The sequence below is a fragment of the Salvelinus namaycush genome, chromosome 12 (genome assembly GCF_016432855.1).
Source record: "Salvelinus namaycush isolate Seneca chromosome 12, SaNama_1.0, whole genome shotgun sequence".
Classification (NCBI taxonomy): Eukaryota; Metazoa; Chordata; class Actinopteri; order Salmoniformes; family Salmonidae; genus Salvelinus; species Salvelinus namaycush.
The window spans coordinates 37,463,542-37,483,410 of record NC_052318.1 but is presented as its reverse complement, the minus strand read 5'-3'; the positions used below and the strand labels follow the sequence as shown (position 1 = coordinate 37,483,410).

At 40.1% G+C, this 19,869-nt stretch overlaps 1 protein-coding gene across 2 annotated transcripts in view; it reads left to right on the top strand.

The window, feature by feature from the left end:
* The first annotated feature begins 5,298 nt into the window (after positions 1-5,298).
* LOC120057195 (vascular endothelial zinc finger 1-like) overlaps positions 5,299-19,869 on the top strand; it is a 50,935-nt gene continuing 36,364 nt past the window's right edge. For both annotated transcript variants that reach the window (XM_039005681.1, XM_039005680.1), the window contains exon 1: positions 5,299-5,401. In XM_039005681.1, the coding sequence (XP_038861609.1) occupies positions 5,369-5,401 (33 nt within the window). In that variant the 5' untranslated portion in view covers positions 5,299-5,368. The remainder of the gene's footprint in view (positions 5,402-19,869) is intronic.

Genomic DNA, 19,869 nt, shown 5'->3' with positions numbered 1-19,869 from the left:
CACTATCAGAAAAAAAACAATAGGCTGGGCATCATCTCCTACTGGAGAATGTATCTATGTAAAGCTACCTTTTGGTCTTTCATCCAGGTACTATAGCTGCTCTTAGCAACGTGGGTGTATTTACATACTCTAGTGTTACTTTCAATTGTTTGGGTTGCACAAAAACAGTCCGCGGGAAGGCAGAAGATAAATACAATTCCATTTCTACCTACAGTGCTGGTGGGCAGGACATTTGGTTGTTATTGCAGGGGGACTTTGAGACCAAATCTGTTAAGAATCGTATTATTAAACAGACTTGTAGGGGAAGTTTATTTTGACATGAGGTAAGCAGAGAGGAAATGGGTTAATTAAAATTAATAAAAAATGAAAAGCTGAAATGTCTTGAATCAATAAGTATTCAACCCCTTTTATGGCAAGTCTAAATAAGTTCAGGAGTAAAACTTTGCTTATCAAGTAACATAATAAGTTGCATGGACTCACACTGTTTAACATGATTTTTGAATGACTACCTTATCTCTGTACCCCACGCATACAATTATCTGTAAGGTCCTTCAATCGAGCAGTGAATTTCAAACACAGATTCAACCACGAAGACCAAGGAAGTTTTCCAATGCTTTGCAAAGAAGGGCACCTATTGGTAGATGGGTAAAATAAAAAATCTGACATTCAATATCCCTTTGAGCATGGTGAAGTTATTAATTACACATTGGATAGTGTATCAATACACTCAGTCACTACAAAGATACAGGTGTCCTTCCTTGCAGACAAGCTAAATGACTTCTATGCGCACTTTGAGGCAAGCAACACTGAAGCATGCACGAGAGCACCAGCTGTTCCGGACAACTGTGTGATCACGCTCTCCGTAGCCGATGTGAGTAAGACCTTTAAACAGGTCAACATTCACAAAGCCGTAGGGCCAGACGGATTACCAGAACGTGTACTCAGAGCATGCGCTGACCAACTGGCAAGAGTCTTCACTGACATTTTTAACCTGTCCCTGACCGAGTCTGTAATACCTACATGTTTCAAGCAGACCACCATAGTCCCTGTGACCAAGAACGCTAAGGTAACCTGCCTAAATGACTCCTGACCCGTAGAACTCACATCTGTAGCCATTAAGTGCTTTGAAAGGCTGGTCATGGCTCACATCAACACCATCATCCCAGAAACCCTAGACCCACTCCAATTTGCATAACAACAGATCCACAGATGACGCAATCTCTATTGCATCATCCCACCTGAACAAAAGGAACACCTACGTGAGAATGCTATTCATTGACTACAGCTCAGCGTTCAACACCATAGTGCCCACAAAGCTCATCACTAAGCTAAGGACCCTGAGACTAAACACCTCCCTCTGCAACTGGATCCTGGACTTCCTGATGGGCCGCCCCCAGGTGGTAAGGGTAGGCAAAAACACATCTGCCACGCTGATCCTCAACAAAGGGGCCCTCAGGGGTGTGTGCTTAGTCCCCTCCTGTATTCCCTGTTCACCCACTACTACGTAGCCAACCACGACTCCAACACCATCATTAAGTTTGCTGACAACACAATGGTGGTAGGTCTGATCACCGACAACGATGAGATAGCCTATAGGGAGGAGGTCAGAGACCTGGCGGTGTGGTGCCAGGACAACAACCTCTCCTTCAACGTGATCAAGACAAATGATCTGATCGTGGACTACAGGAAAAGGAGGGCCGAGCACGCCCCCATTCTCATTGACAGGGATGTAGTGGAGCAGGTTGAGAGCTTCAAGTTCCTTGACGTCCACATCACCAATAAACTAACATGGTCCAAACACACCAACACAGTCATGAAGAGGGCAAGAGGGCCTATTTCCCCTCAGGAGACTGAAAAGATTTGGCATGGGTCCTCAGATCCTCAAAGTTCTACAGCTGCACCATCGAGAGCATCCTGGCTGGTTGCATCATCGCCTGGTATGGCAACTGCTCAGCATTCAACAGCAAGGCGCTACAGAGGGTAGTGCGTACGGCCCAGTACATCACTGGGGCCAAGCTTCCTGCCATCCAGGACCTCTATACCAGGCGGTGTCAAAGACTCCAGTCACCCTAGTCATAGACTTATCTCTGCTACCGCACGGCCAGTGGTACCAGAGCGCCAAGTCAAGGTCCAAAAGGCTCCTTTAACAACTTATACCCCAAGCCATAAGACTGCTGAACAGTTAATCAAATGGCTACCTGGACTATTTTCCATTGACCCCACCTCTTTTTTTAAGCTGCTGCTACTCAGTTTATTATCTATACATAGTCACTTTACCCCTACCTGCATGTACATATTACCTCAATTTCCTTGACTAACCTGTACCCTCGTACACTGACTCGATACCGGTAACCCTGTGTATAGTATCGTTATTGTTATTTTATTGTGTTACCTTTATTTTTTTACTTTAGTTAATTTAGTTCATATTTTCGTAACTCTTATTTTTCTTAAAACTACATGTTTGGTTAAGGGCTTGTAAGTAAGCATTTCACGGTAAGTCTACACTTGTTGTATTCGGCACAAAATAAAATTGTATTTAATTTGAATATCCATTGAGCACAAATGTATTGCTCTGACAATGTTCAATGTCAGATTAGTTAACAAGTCTGTGCTGAAAACAGAAATTAACAATTATTTCTGGAACATAACCTCCAGGCAGGGATGTATTCTAGTAGACCATCTAAATGTGAAAGAGTCACTGCTCGGGCAGCTCCAAAATTATGCTATGGTATAGGCTATAACTGGAGGCATTTCACAGCTGGTACTTACAGGGCATAGGTGGAGAAAGAAAAAACTCCTGAGGCTAACCTATATGAAATGAATACTTGGGGTAGCCTTTTAAAATACTCTAGGGGAGATTGGGTCATATAGGAGAAGGTCATTGTTGCCATTCTCTAGCTCCTTGCCATGCTACCCTGCTGCCAACATCCTTGGGATCCATGAGTGAATGAGGGCTCCAGAGGGGAGAGGTGTTTAGCGTGAGTTATATGGATGCAGAAGCCAGTGTCACAAAGCCTTTCTGTCAGGAACAAGGCAGCCAGTGACACATCACATCTCTTACATTTTATTTTATTTCATTTTAACTGAGTTGCTGGGGAGGGAGGAAACCACTCAGGGATTTCACCATGAGGCCCACGTGACTTTAAAACAGTTACAGAGTTTAATGGCTGTGATAGGAGAAAACTGAGGCTGGATCAACAACATAGTTACTCCACAATACTAGCCTAATTTACAGAGTGAAAAGAAGGAAGCCTGTACAAAACATGCATCCTGTTTGCAACAAGGCACTAAAGTAATGCTACAACAAATGTGTCAAAGCAATTAACGTTTTGTCCTGAATACAAAGTGTTATCTTTTGGGCAAATCCAATACAACACATTACTGAGGACAACTCTCCATATTTTCAAGCATAGTGGTGGCTGCATCATATTATGGGTATGCTTGTAATTGTTCAGGATTGGGAAGATTTTCAGGATACAAAAATTAACAAAATGGAGCGAAGCACAGGCAAAATCCTAGAAAAAAAACGGTTTCAGTCTGCTCTCCACCAGACACTGGGAGATGAATTCACCTTTCAGCAGGACAATAATCTAAAACACAAGGCCAAATCTACACTGGAATTGCTTGCCAAGAAGACAGTGAATGTTCCTGAGTGGCCGAGTTACAGTTTTGACTTAAATCTGCTTGGAAATCTAAGGCAAGACCTGAAAATTATTGTCTAGCAATTATCAACAAACAATTTGACAGTGGTTGAAGAATTTTGAAAAGAATAATGGGCAAATGTTGCACAATCCAGGTGTGGAAAGCTCTTCAGACGTGCCCAGAAAGACTCACAGCTGTAATCACAGCCAAATGATGATTCTAACATGTGTCAACTCAGAGGGTTGAATACTTATATAATCAAGATTTATTAATGTTACATTTTTCACAACTGTTGTACTAATGTTAGAATGTTTCTTCCACTTTGACATTACAGAGAATTTTGTGTAAATCGTTGACCAAAAAAAATGACTATTTACTCCATTCTAATCCCACTTTGTAATACCACGAAAAAGTGGAAAAAGTCACAGGGTGTGAATACTTTCTGAAGGCACTGTAAATACACCTGCGTTGCTAAAAGCTGCTACCACTCAGGGTTTAATTCCAGTTTGTCTACAAATTAATAATTTATATTGGATTTATGTCTCCATCTCAACCATAAATCAAAGTTAAAGAATGGGACTAAATCAAATCAAACTTAATTTAAAGTGCATTTAAAGTTTGAAATTATTTAGTCGTATTATTTTACTTTGATTTTTGGTTGAGATGGAAATGTGAGTTGCAATAAGACTAGAAAAAATGCTCTATTAATGCTATCTGCAAACAACAAACTAGAATAAGATTTCCCTAATTATGAAACTGTATTCTTTCAATAAATAGTCTAGTGCTTCCATAGACATAACGAGTTTCAGCAAAAAGTATTATCATGGTGCTTTTATTTATAGTGTAATTGAATTGGAGGTGAACATTTTCCTCAATGATCAGTCAAACTTAATGATCAGCTAACGTTAGCTCCCTGTATCCCAACATGCGACATGATGCGATCAGCGGTAGCTAGTTTAGTGGTTAGAGCGTTGGGCCAGGTTACTGGATCGAATCCCGGAGATGACGAGGCAAACATCTGTCGTTCTGCCCACTGTTCCCTGGTAGGCCGTCATTGTAAATAAGAATTTGTTCTTAACTGACTTGCCTGGTTAAAATATTTAAAGTGTTTTTATCAAAAGCAATTACTTGTGCATGTGAGAACATAGAATCATACTCATTGCATGCTTAATATGGCCTAGGCTACGTCACTTTTGTTTTGAGCCGACTTCGCCATTGGCTTTGAACGGGGCATCTGGCTCATGCCCGGGAGGTAGCCCGGTTCAAAAACTAATGCAACCCGTAGTCTGACGACTCACGCTTAAATTATTCCGCTGCTTTGCCGTTCGCTACATACTTTAATTGCCGATAATAAACTAACGTCCGTGGGTGTAGCGTAGCGTTTGGCCGGAGCAAGGTGTTTGTGTAACCAGGCAAGGTAACCCGTACCAGTTAATCGAATACTCTCACTGATCAACTCTACCATTTATTAAATCCCCCCCACGTAGTTATATATTCTATTTGATATATGTTGGATATTCATTCTATATAAGTAAAATTTATGTCAAACCTTTGTTGTGCTAAAAATAAGTGATACACTTTGATATGACAACTACAGTACTACCCCCCCCCCCCAAAATGCTTTAGAAGTGGAACAGTCCAAGGGTTACAGGAAGTTGTAGCAGCTGCCATGTTTGGCTGCTTTGTTCAGGTTTCTTGAAGGTTTCCTGCAGATTTTTGTGTTGCAATGGAACCGAGCTGGAGTACATTTCTATTTCAAGTAAGTAAATTTTGATACCCGAAAAGTACGATAATTAACGGAATAACTGTAGCAAACTCAAGACATTCACGGTTTGACGTTTTTCAAATGTGTAATTTTAAGTAAAGCTACCCAAGCAAAACAATGGTAAATAACATCCAGGCTTCCAGCTGTGAGGTAGCTAGGGCATGACGCTAAGAAAAATCTGTTCTTTTCGCTTTCATTTTTTTTGTATTACTATGATGGTAAACATGTTTTTAGCTTAAATAATAATTAAGTTATTTAGATCATTAAGTTAGCTTGTTAGATCAAAGCCGGCAAACATGAGGGAACGCCACCGTTACGAGCCAGCCAGTCTGAGTCTCTTGTTTTTTTGTTATTGGCCGGAACCATTGATGCGTTTTTTTGCTGTCTGATGGTGGGAATTTACTTTATAAACAACGTCTCGCTAGCCAATTAGTCTCCTAAAATAATCGTCCAGAGATCACTCGAAAACGAAAAATACTTTACCGATTGACGTTTACTTCCTTACTATTTCGCTAGTCAGCGTTTAACTTTTTCCTTACCTCAAGTCGAAATAGAGCCAGCTAGTTAACTAGCTTAGCTAGCTAAACATTGTGACTGCGGGTAGAGAGAGAATTCAAACTATGCACGCATGAAAGCAGTGTTTTTGCCACATTTATTTCAGTGTGCGACATCCTGATTCGGTGATGGAGATTTCAATCTATTACGTTACTATATACAAATCTCCGATATAGCTAGATGAACTAACGTTAGAAGTTTAACTAAATTGTTCAACATGGGTAACTGGTCACATTTGTCTATTTTTGTCTTTGGTCTGCATTCAAGCAAATTACGTTTCTTACCAGTTTCCATTACTAGTCTACATCATACTCGCTGCACCAACTTGTATCGTATTTGGTTTATCATAAAATAGGACATATTTCTACTAGCCCATGTCTGCATTAAGTCAAATGTTGTCCCCTGTTTACTTTATACAGCTACAGCGTGTTTTGGCAAGAAGATATAAACACAGGCATAGCCGACAACTGTGGTAGTTAGGGGGTAAAAAATCGATAGTGACATCGGGATATTATTTTTGATGATTGTCAAAACTATTGGATATTTCGCAATATAATTGTTGCGCTAGTTTGCTGTGCCTGCACCAAAATTCCAGTTTTTTTCCTTCATAACTTTTTCTCTATCTTCTATTTAAATAGGGAGCAAATGTGTCTTCAGCACTTATTTTGGTGACTGATAAACTTGTTTTCTAATGGCTCTCTTGTCCCTCTGCAATATGTTTGGAACATGGAATTGCAATAAATTCAGTGTCAAATCATGATACATATCGTATCGGCACTGAAGTATTGTGATATCGTTTAGTGAGGTCAGTGACGTAGCAGCCCTAATATGTGGTGGAATGAATCGATTTTGATTAGTGATTTAGATTAGTGCTTGTTTTTCAACAAATTAAGGCCAAGGAAACATAGTCTCGGATGTTATACATTAGCTGGCTTCTTGTGTTTTGTCTGATTGGATCCTTGAGGAGAGTTGTGGCAAGCTCCACAACAACAAAACTATTCAACCCATTAGGCCTACACAGATATGGGCCTACAATGTGGCATTTCAAGTAATGGTGTTCAAACTGCTTTCAACCTGAATATAACATTCCAGATGGCTGATGTACAGTTGAAGTCGGAAGTTTACATACACTTAGGTTGGAGTCATTAAAACTTGTTTTTCAACCTCTCCGCAAATTTCTTGTTAACAAACTATAGTTTTGGCAAGTCGGTTAGGACATCTACTTTGTGCATGACACAAGTCATTTTCCAACAATTGTTTACAGACAGATTATTTCACTTATAATTCACTGTATCACAATTCCAGTGGGTCAGAAGTTTACATACACTAAGTTGACTGTGCCTTTAAACAGCTTGGAAAATTCCAGAAAATGGTGTTATGGCTTTAGAAGCTTCTGATAGGCTAATTAACATAATTTGAGTCAATTGGAGGTGTACCTGTGGATGTATTTCAAGGCATACCTTCAAACTCAGTGCCTCTTTGCTTGACATCATGGGGATATCAAAAGAAATCAACCAAGACCCCAGATAATTTTTTTTGTAGACCTCCACAAGTCTGGTTCATCCTTGAACAATTTCCAAATGCCTGAAGGTACCACGTTCATCTGTACAAACAACAGTACGCAAGTATAAACACCATGGGACCATGCAGCTGTCATGTCGCTCAGGAAGGAGACGCGTTCTGTCTCCTAGAGATGAACGTACTTTGGTGCAAAAAGTGCAAATCAATCCCAGAACAACAGCAAAGGACCTTGTGAAGATGCTGGAGGAAACCAGTACAAAAGTATCTATATCCACAGTAAAACGAGTCCTATATCGACATAACCTGAGGCCGCTCAGCATGGAATAAGCCACTGCTCCAAAACCGCCATAATAAAGCCATACTACGGTTTGCAACTGCACATGGGGACAAAGATCGTACGTTTTGGAGAAATGTCCTCTGGTCTGATGAAACGGAACTGTTTGACCATAATGACCATCGTTATGTTTGGAGGAAAAAGGGGGAGGCTTGCAAGCCGAAGAACACCATCCCAACCGTGAAGCACGGGGGTGGGAGCATCATGTTGTGGGGGGACTTTGCTGCAGGAGGGACTGGTGCACTTCACAAAATAGATGGCATCATGTGGAAGGAAATTTATGTGGATATATTGAAGCAACATCTCAAGACATCAGTCAGGAAGTTAAAGCTTGGTCAGAAATGTGTCTTCCAAATGGACAATGACCCCAAGCATACTTCCAACGATGTGGCAAAATGGCTTAAGGACAACAAAGTCAAGGTATTGGAGTGGCCATCACAAAGCCCTGACCTCAATCCTATAGAAAATTTGTGGGCAGAACTGAAAAGTGGCAAATGGCTCCATCTTGAAAAATAGATTATTTTGAGTGGGAGCTCAGATTATTGGAGTGATTCAAATATTTACTCTCTGGGCAAGCTCTTAGCCCTGTTTCTGCTTTGAAGTTATTACTGTAATTTTCCCGGCTAACTGTTCTATTCCCAACGTTTCGGACATGTGTGGCTGTTGCTTGCAAATTGTAATGGGCCCAGAGCCTGTCGAGGCTAAGTGGCAGTTTGTCTCCAAATACTGAGTACAGTGCAGCCATTTTGCTGAGGGTGGGATGGTGTTTGTGTGATGTGATTATGCTAATGTCAACAGTCATTGATCAGTAGGTGTTTAGAAGTGACACATCGAGGGAAAGTTGATGTTAATGCAGCACTCTTGCTGATTTCTCCCACACAACTGCTAGTGGCCATGAATCATTGTGTCGTGTGTGTCATGTCCACTTTCAGTGAGATTAAATTACTTTTTCCTCATCTTGCGGACAGTGCCGCAAGCCAAAATACTGTCTGCTTAGCGTAACATGATTACTATGTCAGTTGTCTTTGTTTCATTGATTCATAAGCATTTGGATGCACCTGCTATAACTGTGTAGGCGACCAATAACATTTGATTTGATCCTATTCCTACCAGATTCTTTCACCCATATGGAGGAGCACTGTTTATTGTGTTGTCTGAGTGAGCGTTTTCTTTAATTCATTCTCATCAGACTATGAACGACCGTTTAGTCAAACGGTAGCAGCTGGGGGCCAGTGGGTTCAACTATCCATCACTACTCAAGAGCAGAGGGGAAAAATCTTTTCATTTTGATTTCCCATTTTATGAGAAAAGTGGTGCTTGACAAAGGTAAGGTTATTGTGCTCTCTGAGAGAGCTAAAGTACTATAATCCTTTATTACTCACCTGCAACGGCACAAAATGAAAGATTTGTTTGTGTCACAGGCTGCCTTGTTCCTGACAGAAAGGCTTTGTGACACTGGCTTCTGCATCTGTATGACTCACGCTAAACACCTCTCCCCTCTTGAGCACTCATTGATCCCAAGGATGTTGGCAGCAGGGTAGCATGGTAATGAGCTAGGAAATGGCCACAATGACCTTCTCCTATATAACCCAATCTCCCCTAGAGTATTTTAAAAGGCTACCCCAAGTATTCATTTCATATAGGTTAGCCTCAGGAGTTTTTTCTTTCTCCACCTATGCCCTGTAAGTACCAGCTGTGAAATGCCTCCAGTTATAGCCTATACCATAGCATAATTTTGGAGCTACCCGAGCAGTGACTCTTTCACATTTAGATGGTCTACTAGAATACATCCCTGCCTGGAGGTTATGTTCGAGAAATAATTGTTAATTTCTGTTTTCAGTACAGACTTGTTAACTAATCTGACATTGAACATTGTCAGAGCAATACAGTTGTGCTCAATGGTTATTCAAATTAAATCATTTTATTTGTCACATGCGCCGAATACAACAAGTGTAGACTTTACCGTGAAATTCTTACATACAAGCCCTTAACCTGTCGAGGACTGTTACATACAAGCCCTTAACCTGTCGAGGACTGTTACATACAAGCCCTTAACCTGTCGAGGACTGTTACATACAAGCCCTTAACCTGTCGAGGACTGTTACATACAAGCCCTTAACCTGTCGAGGACTGTTACATACAAGCCCTTAACCTGTCGAGGACTGTTACATACAAGCCCTTAACCTGTCGAGGACTGTTACATACAAGCCCTTAACCTGTCGAGGACTGTTACATACAAGCCCTTAACCTGTCGAGGACTGTTACATACAAGCCCTTAACCTGTCGAGGACTGTTACATACAAGCCCTTAACCTGTCTAACCCCGTTCCGCTAGCGGAACCCCTCGCCAACAGCCAATGAAATTGCAGGGCGCCAAATTCAATCAACAGAAATCTCATAAGTCAATTTTTTCAAACATACAAGTAGCGGTCGACCACCGATACCGATTATTGGAGGACGCCGATACCGATTATTGGAGGACAAAAAAAGACGGTGCCGAATCAACGGCCAATTTTTTAATTTTTTTTTAACATTAATTTGTAATGACAATTACAACAATACTGAATGAACACTTATTTTAACTTAATATAATACATCAATAAAATCAATTTAGTCTCAAATAAATAATGAAACATGTTCAATTTGGTTTAAATAATGCAAAAACAAAGTGTTGGAGAAGAAAGTAAAAGTGCAATATGTGCCATGTAAGAAAGCTAACATTTAAGTTCCTTGCTCAGAACATATGAAAGCTGGTGGTTCCTTTTAACATGAGTCTTCAATATTCCCATGTAAGAAGTTTTAGGTTGTAGTTATTATAGGACTATTTCTCTCTATACGATTTGTATTTCATATACCTTTGACTATTGGATGTTCTTATAGGCACTTTAGTATTGCCAGTGTAACAGTATAGCTTCCGTCCCTCTCCTCGCTCGAACCAGGAACACATCGACAACAGCCACCCTCGAAGCAGCGTTACCCATGCATAGCAAGGGGAACAACTACTCCAAGTCTCAGAGCGAGTGACGTTTGAAACGCTATTAGCACGCACCCCGCTAACTAGCCATTTCACATCGGTTCCACCAGCCTAATCTCGGGAGTTGATAGGCTTGAATACATAAACAGCAGAGCTGCTGGCAAAACGCACGAAAGTGCTGTTTGAATGAATGCTTACGGGCCTGCTGGAGCCCACCATCGCTCAGTCAGACTGCTCTATCAAATCAGACTTAATTATAACATAATAACACACAGAAATACGAGCCTTACGTTATTAATATGGTCGAATCCGGAAACTATCATCTCAAACAATACATTTATTCTTTCAGTGAAATACGGAACCGTTACGTATTTTATCTAACGGGTGGCATCCATCAGTCTAAATATTCCTGTTACATTGCACAACCTTCAATGTTGTCATAATTACGTAAAGTTCTGGCAAATTAGTTCGCAAAGAGCCAGGCGGCCCAAACTGTTGCATATACCCTGACTCTGCGTGCAATGAACGCAAGAGAAGTGACACAATTTCACCTGGTTAATATTGCCTGCTAACCTGGATTTCTTTTAGCTAAATATGCAGGTTTAAAAATATATACTTCTGTGTATTGATTTTAAGAAAGACAATGATGTTTATGGTTAGGTACACGTTGGAGCAACGACAGTCCTTTTTCGCGAATGCGCACTGCATCAATTATATGCAACGCAGGACACGCTAGATAAACTAGTAATATCATCAACCATGTGTAGTTATAACTAGTGATTATGATTGATTGTTTTTTATAAGATAAGTTTAATGCTAGCTAGCAACTTACCTTGGCTTCTTACTGCATTCGCATAACAGGCGGGCTCCTCGTGAGGCAGGTGGTTAGAGCATTGGAATAGTTAACCGTAAGGTTGCAAGATTGAATCCCTGAGCTGACAAGGTAAAAATCTGTCATTCTGCCCCTGAACAAGGCAGTTAACCCACCGTTCCTAGGCCGTCATTGAAAATAAGAATGTGTTCTTAACTGACTTGCCTAGTTAAATAAAGGCATGAAAGAAAAATCAAAATCGGCGTCCAAAATTACCGTTTTCCGATTTGTTATGAAAACTTGAAATCGGCCCTAATTAATCGGCCATTCCGATTTAATCGGTCGACCTCTATATACAAGTCTTAGACACCATTTTAACGATACAATTCTCGTTAATCCAACCACAGTGTCCGATTTCAAAAAAGCTTTTCGGCGAAAGCAGAAAATATCATTATGTTAGGTCAGCAACTAGTCACAGAAAACATACAGCGATTTTCCAACCAAAGAGAGGAGTCACAAAAAGCTGAAATATTGATAAAATTAATCACTAACCTTTGATATTCTTCAGCAGATGACACTCCCGGGACAACATGTTACACAATACATGTATGTTTTGTTCGATCAACATCATATTTATATCCAAAAACCTCAGTTTACATTTGGCTTTGCATCCAAAACATCCCGTGAATTTGCACAGAGCCACATCAAATCACAGAAATACTCATAATAAACATTGATAAAAGATACAAGTATTATTCACAGATTTAAAGATATGCTTCTCCTTAATGCAACCGCTGTGTCAGATTTCAAATAAACTTTACGGAAAAAGCTAACCATGCAATAATCTGAGTACGGCGCTCAGAGACCAATCAAGCCAAAAAGATATCCGCCATGTTGGAGTCAACATAAGTCAGAAATAGCATTATAAATATTCACTTACTTTTGATGATCTTCGTCAGAATTCACTCCCAGGAATCCCAGTTCCACAGTAAATGTTTGATTTGTTCCATAAAGTTCACAATTTATGTCCAAATACCTCCTTTTGTTAGCGCGTTTGGTAAACAAATCCAAACTCACGACGCAAGTCCAGCGGAAAGTACGGACAAAGTCCAAAAAGTTAAATTACAGGTCGTAGAAACATGTCAAACTAAGTATAGAATCAATCTTTAAGATGTTTTTAACATAAATCTTCAATAATGTTCCAACCGGAGAATTCCTTTGTCTTCAGAAAAGCAAATGGAACAGAGCTCGCTCTCACGTGAATGAGCGTCACGAGCTCAAAGCATTCTGCCAGACATCTGACTCATTCCCCTCTCATTTGGCCCCACTTCACAGTAGAAGCATCAGACAAGGTTCTAAAGACTGTTGACATCTAGTGGAAGCCTTAGGAAGTGCAACATGACCCATATCCCACTGTGTATTCGATAGGCGATGAGTTGAAAAACTACAAACCTCAGATTTCCCACTTCCTGGTTGGATTTTTTCTCAGGTTTTTGCTTGCCATATACTCACAGACATCATTCAAACAGTTTTAGAAACTTCAGAGTGTTTTCTATCCAAATCTACTAATTATATGCATATCCTAGGATCTGGGCCTGAGTAGCAGGCCGTTTACTCTGGGCACGCTTTTCATCCAAACGTGAAAATGCTGCCCCCTATCCTTAACTTCTTATGGCTGGGATCCCGTTAACGGAATCGATATGACAACAGCCAGTGAAAGTGCAGGGCGCCAAATTCAAAACAACAAATCTCATAATTAAAATTCCTCAAACATACAAGTATTTTACACCATTTTAAAGATAAACTTGTTGTTAATCCCACCACAGTGTCCGATTTCAAAACGGCTTTACGACGAAGGCACACCAAACGATTGTTAGGTCTGCACCTATTCACAGAAAAACACAGCCATTTTTCCAGCCAAAGAGAGGAGTCACAAAATGCAGAAATAGATAAAATTAATCACTAACCTTTGATGATCTTCATCAGATGACACTCATAGGACTTCATGTTGCACAATACATGTATGTTTTGTTCGGTAAAGGTATTTATATCCAAAAATCTCAGTTTACATTGGCGCGTTATGTTCAGTAGTTCCAAAACATCCGGTGATTTTGCAGAGAGCCACATCAATTTACAGAAAGTCATCATAAATGTTGATGAAAATACAAGTGTTACACATTGAATTTTAGATGCACTTCTCCTTAATGCAACCGCTGTGTCAGATTAAAAAAAAAAAAAAACTGTACGGAAAAAGCAAACCATGCAATAATCTGAGGACGGCGCTCAGACGACAAATCAACCCGAAGAGATATCTGCCATGTTGGAGTCAACATAAGTCAGAAATAGCATTATAAATATTCACTTACCTTTGATCTTCATCAGAATGCACTCCCAGGAATCCCAGTTCCACAATAAATGTTTGTTTTGTTCGATAATGTCCATCATTTATGTCCAAATTCCTCCTTGTTGTTCGCGCGTTTAGTACACAATCTAAATTCACGACGCGCGTGCAAGTCCAGCGTAAAGTACGGACTAAAAGTCCAAAAAGTTCCGTTACAGTCCATAGAAACATGTCAAACGATGTATAGAATCAATCTTTAGGATGTTTTTAACATAAAGCTTCAATAATGTTCCAACCGGAGAATTCCTTTATCTTCAGAAATGCGATGGAACGCAGCTAACTCTCACATGAACGCGCATGGTCAGCGCATGGTCAGCTCGTGGCACTCTGGGAGAGACCTTACTCAATCTCCTCTCATTCGCCCCCACTTCACAGTAGAAGCGTCAAACAAGGTTCTATAGACTGTTGACATCTAGTGGAAACCTTAGGAAATGCAACATGACCCCATTTCCACTATCTTGGATAAGCAAAGAGTTGAAAACCTACAAACCTCAGATTTCCCACTTCCTGGTTGGATTTTTAGATAAATAAAGATAAGTAGATTTGGATAGAAAACACTCTGAAGTTTCTAAAACTGTTTGAATGATGTCTGTGAGTATAACAGAACTCATATGGCAGGCAAAAACCTGAGAAAAAATCCAAACAGGAAGTGGAAATTCTGAGGCTGGTGGATTTTCAACCAAGATCCCATTGAAATTACAGCGAGATATGAATGAGTTTGCTTCCACTAGATGTCAACAGTCTGTAGAACTTTGTCTGATGACTCTAATGTGAAGGGGGGCCAAATGAGAGAAGAATTAGTCACCACTGCCATAAGGTGACCATTCTTTGACCATGCATTCTTTGACCATCACATGAGTGAGCTCCGTTCCATCGCTCATCTGAAGTCAATGTAATTCTCCGGTTGGAACGTTATTCAAGATTTATGTTAACAACATTCTAAAGATTGATTCAATACATCGTTTGACATGTTTCTACTGACTGTTACGGAACTTTTGGACATTTCGTCAAGTTTTAGTGAACGCGCTTCGTGACTTTGGAATTGTTTACCAAACGCGCTAACCAAAGTAGCTAATTGGACATAAATAACGGACATTATCGAACAAATCAAGCATTTATTGTGGACCTGGGATTCCTGGCAGTGCATTCTGATGAAGATCATCAAAGGTAAGGGAATATTTATCATCTAATTTCTGGTTTCTGTTGACTCCAACATGGCGGCCAATTTGACTTTTGTTCTGAGCTCCGTCTCAGACTATTGCATGGTTTGCTTTTTCCGTAAAGTTTTTTTGAAATCTGACACAGCGGTTGCATTAAGGAGAGGTATGTCTATAATTCCATGTGTATAACTTGTATTATCTACATTTATGATGAGTATTTCTGTTGAATAGATGTGGCTATGCAAAAGCACTGGATGTTTTTGGAACTAGTGAACGTAACACGCCAATGTGAACTCAGATTTTTTTATATGAACTTTATCAAACAAAACATACATGTATTGTGTAACATGAAGTCCTATGAGTGTCATCTGATGAAGATCATCAAAGGTTAGTGATTAATTTTATCTCTTTGTGCTTTTTGTGACTGCTACCTTTGGCTGGAAAAAGGTCTGTGCTTATTCTGTGGCTTGGTGGTGACCTAACATAATCGTTTGTGGTGCTTTCGCTGAAAAGCATATTTGAAATCGGACACTTTGGTGGGATTAACAACAAGATGACCTTTAAAATGCTATAAGACACATGTATGTCTGAGGAATTTTTATTATGAGATTTCTGTTTTGAATTTGGCGCCCTGCACTTTCACTGGCTGTTGTCATATCATCCCATTAACGGGATTGCAGCCATAAGTTAACTTCTCTGCGCTACGGATCCCTTTTACGGGATCATTTTCCTAAACAACCGCTGAATTGCAGGGCGCAAAATATTACAAAAACTATTTATAATCATGCAATCACAAGTGAAATATACCAAAACACAGTTTAGCTTGTTGTTAATCCACCTATCGTGTCAGATTTAGAAAATATGCTTTACAGAGAAAGAAATCCAAGCTTTTGTGAGTGTATCAATCAATGCTAGAACAGCTAGCCCAAATTAGCATGGTCACGAAAGTCAGAAAAGCAATAAAATGAATCGCTTACCTTTGATAATCTTCGGATGTTTGCACTCACGAGACTCCCAGTTACACAACAAACGTTCTTTTTGTACGATAAATATTACATTTATAACAAAAAAATGCCATTTGGGTTGCGCGTTATGTTCAGAAAACCAAAGCCTCGTTCCGTTCGACGAAAATTCCAAAAAGTATCCGTAATGTTTTTATAATCAATCCTCAGGTTGTTTTTTCAAACATAATCGATAATATTTTGACCGTAACCTATTCAATAGGAGAGAAAAGGAAAATGGAGAGCTACCACACTCGCGCGCAGGAACTATTCAGAGGACACCTGACTACTTTTGAAAGATCTTGCTCATTTTTCAAAATAAAAGCCTGAAACTGTCTAAAGCCTGGTCACAGCCTGATGGAGCCATTGGAAAAGGAATCTGATTGATACCCCTTTCAATGGAAGAAAGACGGGCCAGGAAACACAGATTTGTTTAAAAAAATAAAAAAATAAAACGCTTCCGGGTTAGATTCTCAGGTTTTCGCCTGCAGAATCAGTTTTGTTATACTCAGACAATATTTTGACCGTTTTGGAAACTTTGGAGTGTTTTCTATCCTAATCTGTAAATTATATGCATATTCTATGATCTGGACCTGAGAAATAGTCTGTTTACCTTGGGAACGTTATTTAAAAATAAAAAAAATCTGACCCCTAGCGTCGAGGTTAACCAACAAGGCTTGTAATTTAAATATTTAATTTGTATTTACAGGTGGCATACAAGTTTGTTATTAAGGCACATGAAAGTTCACATGTTCCAGAAGTCATTTCTGCTAAGAAACTTGTTTAGAATTTTTGGCTCTCCTTTGAAGTCGTGACTTGCGACTTGAAACTGGTCCTGAAACTGGTCACATATAAGGAAATCAATCAATTTAAATACATTTATTAGGCATAGGCCCACCCACTTGGGAGCCAGACCCAGCCAATCAGAATTTGTTTTTCCCCACAACAGGGCTTTATTACAGACAGAAATACTCCTCAGTTTCATCAGCTGTCCTGGTGGCTGATCTCAGACGATCCCACAGGTGAGGAAGCCTGATGTGGAGGTTCTGGGCTGGCGTGGTTACACGCGGCCTTCGGTTGTGAGGCTGGTTGGACGTACTGCCAAATTCTCTAAAACAACATTGGAGGCGGCTTATGGTAGAGAAATGAACATTAAAATATCTGGCAACAGCTCTGGTGGACATTCCTGTATTCAGGATGCCAATTGCACGCTCCCTCGAGACATCTGTGGCGTTGTGTAACAAAACTGCACATTTTAGTGGCCTTTTGTCCTCAGCACAAGGTGCACCTGTGTAATGATCATGCTGTTTAATCAGCTTCTTGATATCCCACACGTTTCAGGTGGATGGATCATCTTCGCAATGGAGAAATGCTCACTAACAGGGATGTAAACAAATTTGTGCTAAACATTTGAGAGAAATAAGCTTTCTGTGTGTATGTAACATTTCTGGGAACTTTTATTTCAGCTCAGGAAACATATGAACAACACTTAGCATGTTGCCAATCATATTTTTGTTCATTATATTTCACATGGAATTAAAAGCCAGTCGCCAATCAGTACTGTTAGTCTTTTCAGAATCGTTTATTCTCCCTGGCTTCCATTTTGATGTTATTTACGTTGGAGTGACCTCAGTCTTCAGAGCACATTTGTATCAAAATGGTCAGAGCGGCATGAAAGCGCTGCAGGTCAAGGACCTCTGTCTTGGGGCCAGGCTGTCTGCTGCTGTCCGGATCAGTTGGTCGGAGACAGACAGAAAGAGGGCTAGAAAATTATGATGTTGATGACTAATCCTGGAAGGTATCGAGCTTGAGCAGGTGCGCAGACAATAGGGCCCGGTGTGCACGGTGGCTTTCTTCCTGAGTTACAAGGTCCCCCTGGGTCCGAGAGCGCGACGGCTCGTCTGAGCTGATGCTCGTCTGGGCTGAGTCGTGTGTGGAGAAATGCAGCCCCTGTCCCATGAATAGAGGAGCCAAATCAGAGAAGATGCGCACACACAAAGACTTCCTGTTGGGCACTGGGTGCATCACTGGCTGGATTCGTGTCTTCCACAATAGGGCAGATGAAGTAAGGAGGAGAATGTGGGATTCGTTTTTAGACCTCTCTGTCATAAAACTGCGTGCATGAACAAGTATTTTAACTCCGCCATTCACCTTTTATGGTGACAATAACAGCCTTTATTTGCTGTATAATGTGGAACTGTTGTCATTAGGCCACGGCATGCAAAATACCAAGTGTTGTTTAATATTCAGTTTTATCAATAGATTATTGGCTTTCAATGAGTATGTTTACATGCACACTAATACTTTTCTGAGAATCTTTCAAATTATTTGGACATGTAATCTCCTTGCTTGGCGTTCCAGCTGTGTATTTGATCTGCGCAATGCCAAGAGTGTGCAAAGCTGTCATCAAGGCAAAGGGTGGCTACCTTTTTTTTTAAAAGAATCTCAAATATAAAATATATTTTGATTTAACACTTTGTTTTTAGTTACTATATGATTCCATATGTGTTATTTCATAGTTTTGTTGTCTTCACTATTATTCTACAATGTAGAAAATAGTAACAATAAAGAAAAACCTTTGAATGAGTAGGTATGTCCAAACTTTTGACTGGTACTGTATATTTTAAGAATATAATGGAATATAAAATACCATTTTTGTTTCTCTTAGAATAAAAACCTTAGTGTGAATCAGTTTTAGTAAGTAATAAGCTACGGCCCAGTTGCAGCTTTTTCTGACAAAGGCGAAACAAAGTGTATTTTTTTGACTGTGTCCGTGTGACAGAGGATGAGCAATTCTTATTAAACAAACATTCAAATAGGCAACGGAAGCAGGAACAGCATAGGGCTGAGTGACTCACTCATTCCTGGCTTTCGTTCAAAATAAGTTACCTTATAATGCAGAGTTAAAGACAAATTTGTCGTTAGCATAGATTCTCTCCTCACTACAGCTAATTTTGTTTTCAATTATTATGTAGATTATAATAAATGAATGTTTGTAGGAGTTGATGTGTTTTTTGTTAGGGCAAATCTGGTCTGTGATATTGAGTTAGAAATGTAAAACTTTAGAGTACTTAAGCATTGAATACATTGCAAGTTTTCCCTTTTCGGGTCATTAGGCTACACTTTACAATAGGACTCAACTCTGACTGCCCGCTGCACCTATCTGTAGTCTAAACTGTGGCACAAATGGTTTTTCTCACACCTAGCCAACCTATTAGACTGTCTTTTGTAAGTTAATGGAGGTGTGAATGTTTGTCAGTCTCTCCTATCGCACGAGTCCTGCATCAGGCAACAACAAAAATCAGTTGGCGGGTGGTCCCGGAGTTGAGTAAATACAGTGGCGCAATTACACTTGAAATGTGGACTGACGATTTTCGAAAATAGGATACTTGTGCCTTACAGCCCGTTACATAAACGAAGAGTGGATGTTATACATTGCCGCTCAAAACTGCAGAAAACATAAGGCCAGCTATTGTGAAAGAATACGTGTGGATCTTGTTGATTTTTCACTTCAAGAGCCCTACTGTCCACCTGGTAATTGTGTGGTTTCAAAGGATATAGCGTCACCTTCAGATGGATGTGTGGTTTCAGAGAGAAGCCAGCTGCGAGCCTGCAACCAGGCACAGTGGATGACATCCTTTTCCTGCACAGCAATTTGAAGAAATCCATTGATGAATGGACTGTTTTTGGAGTTGTTATAATATAT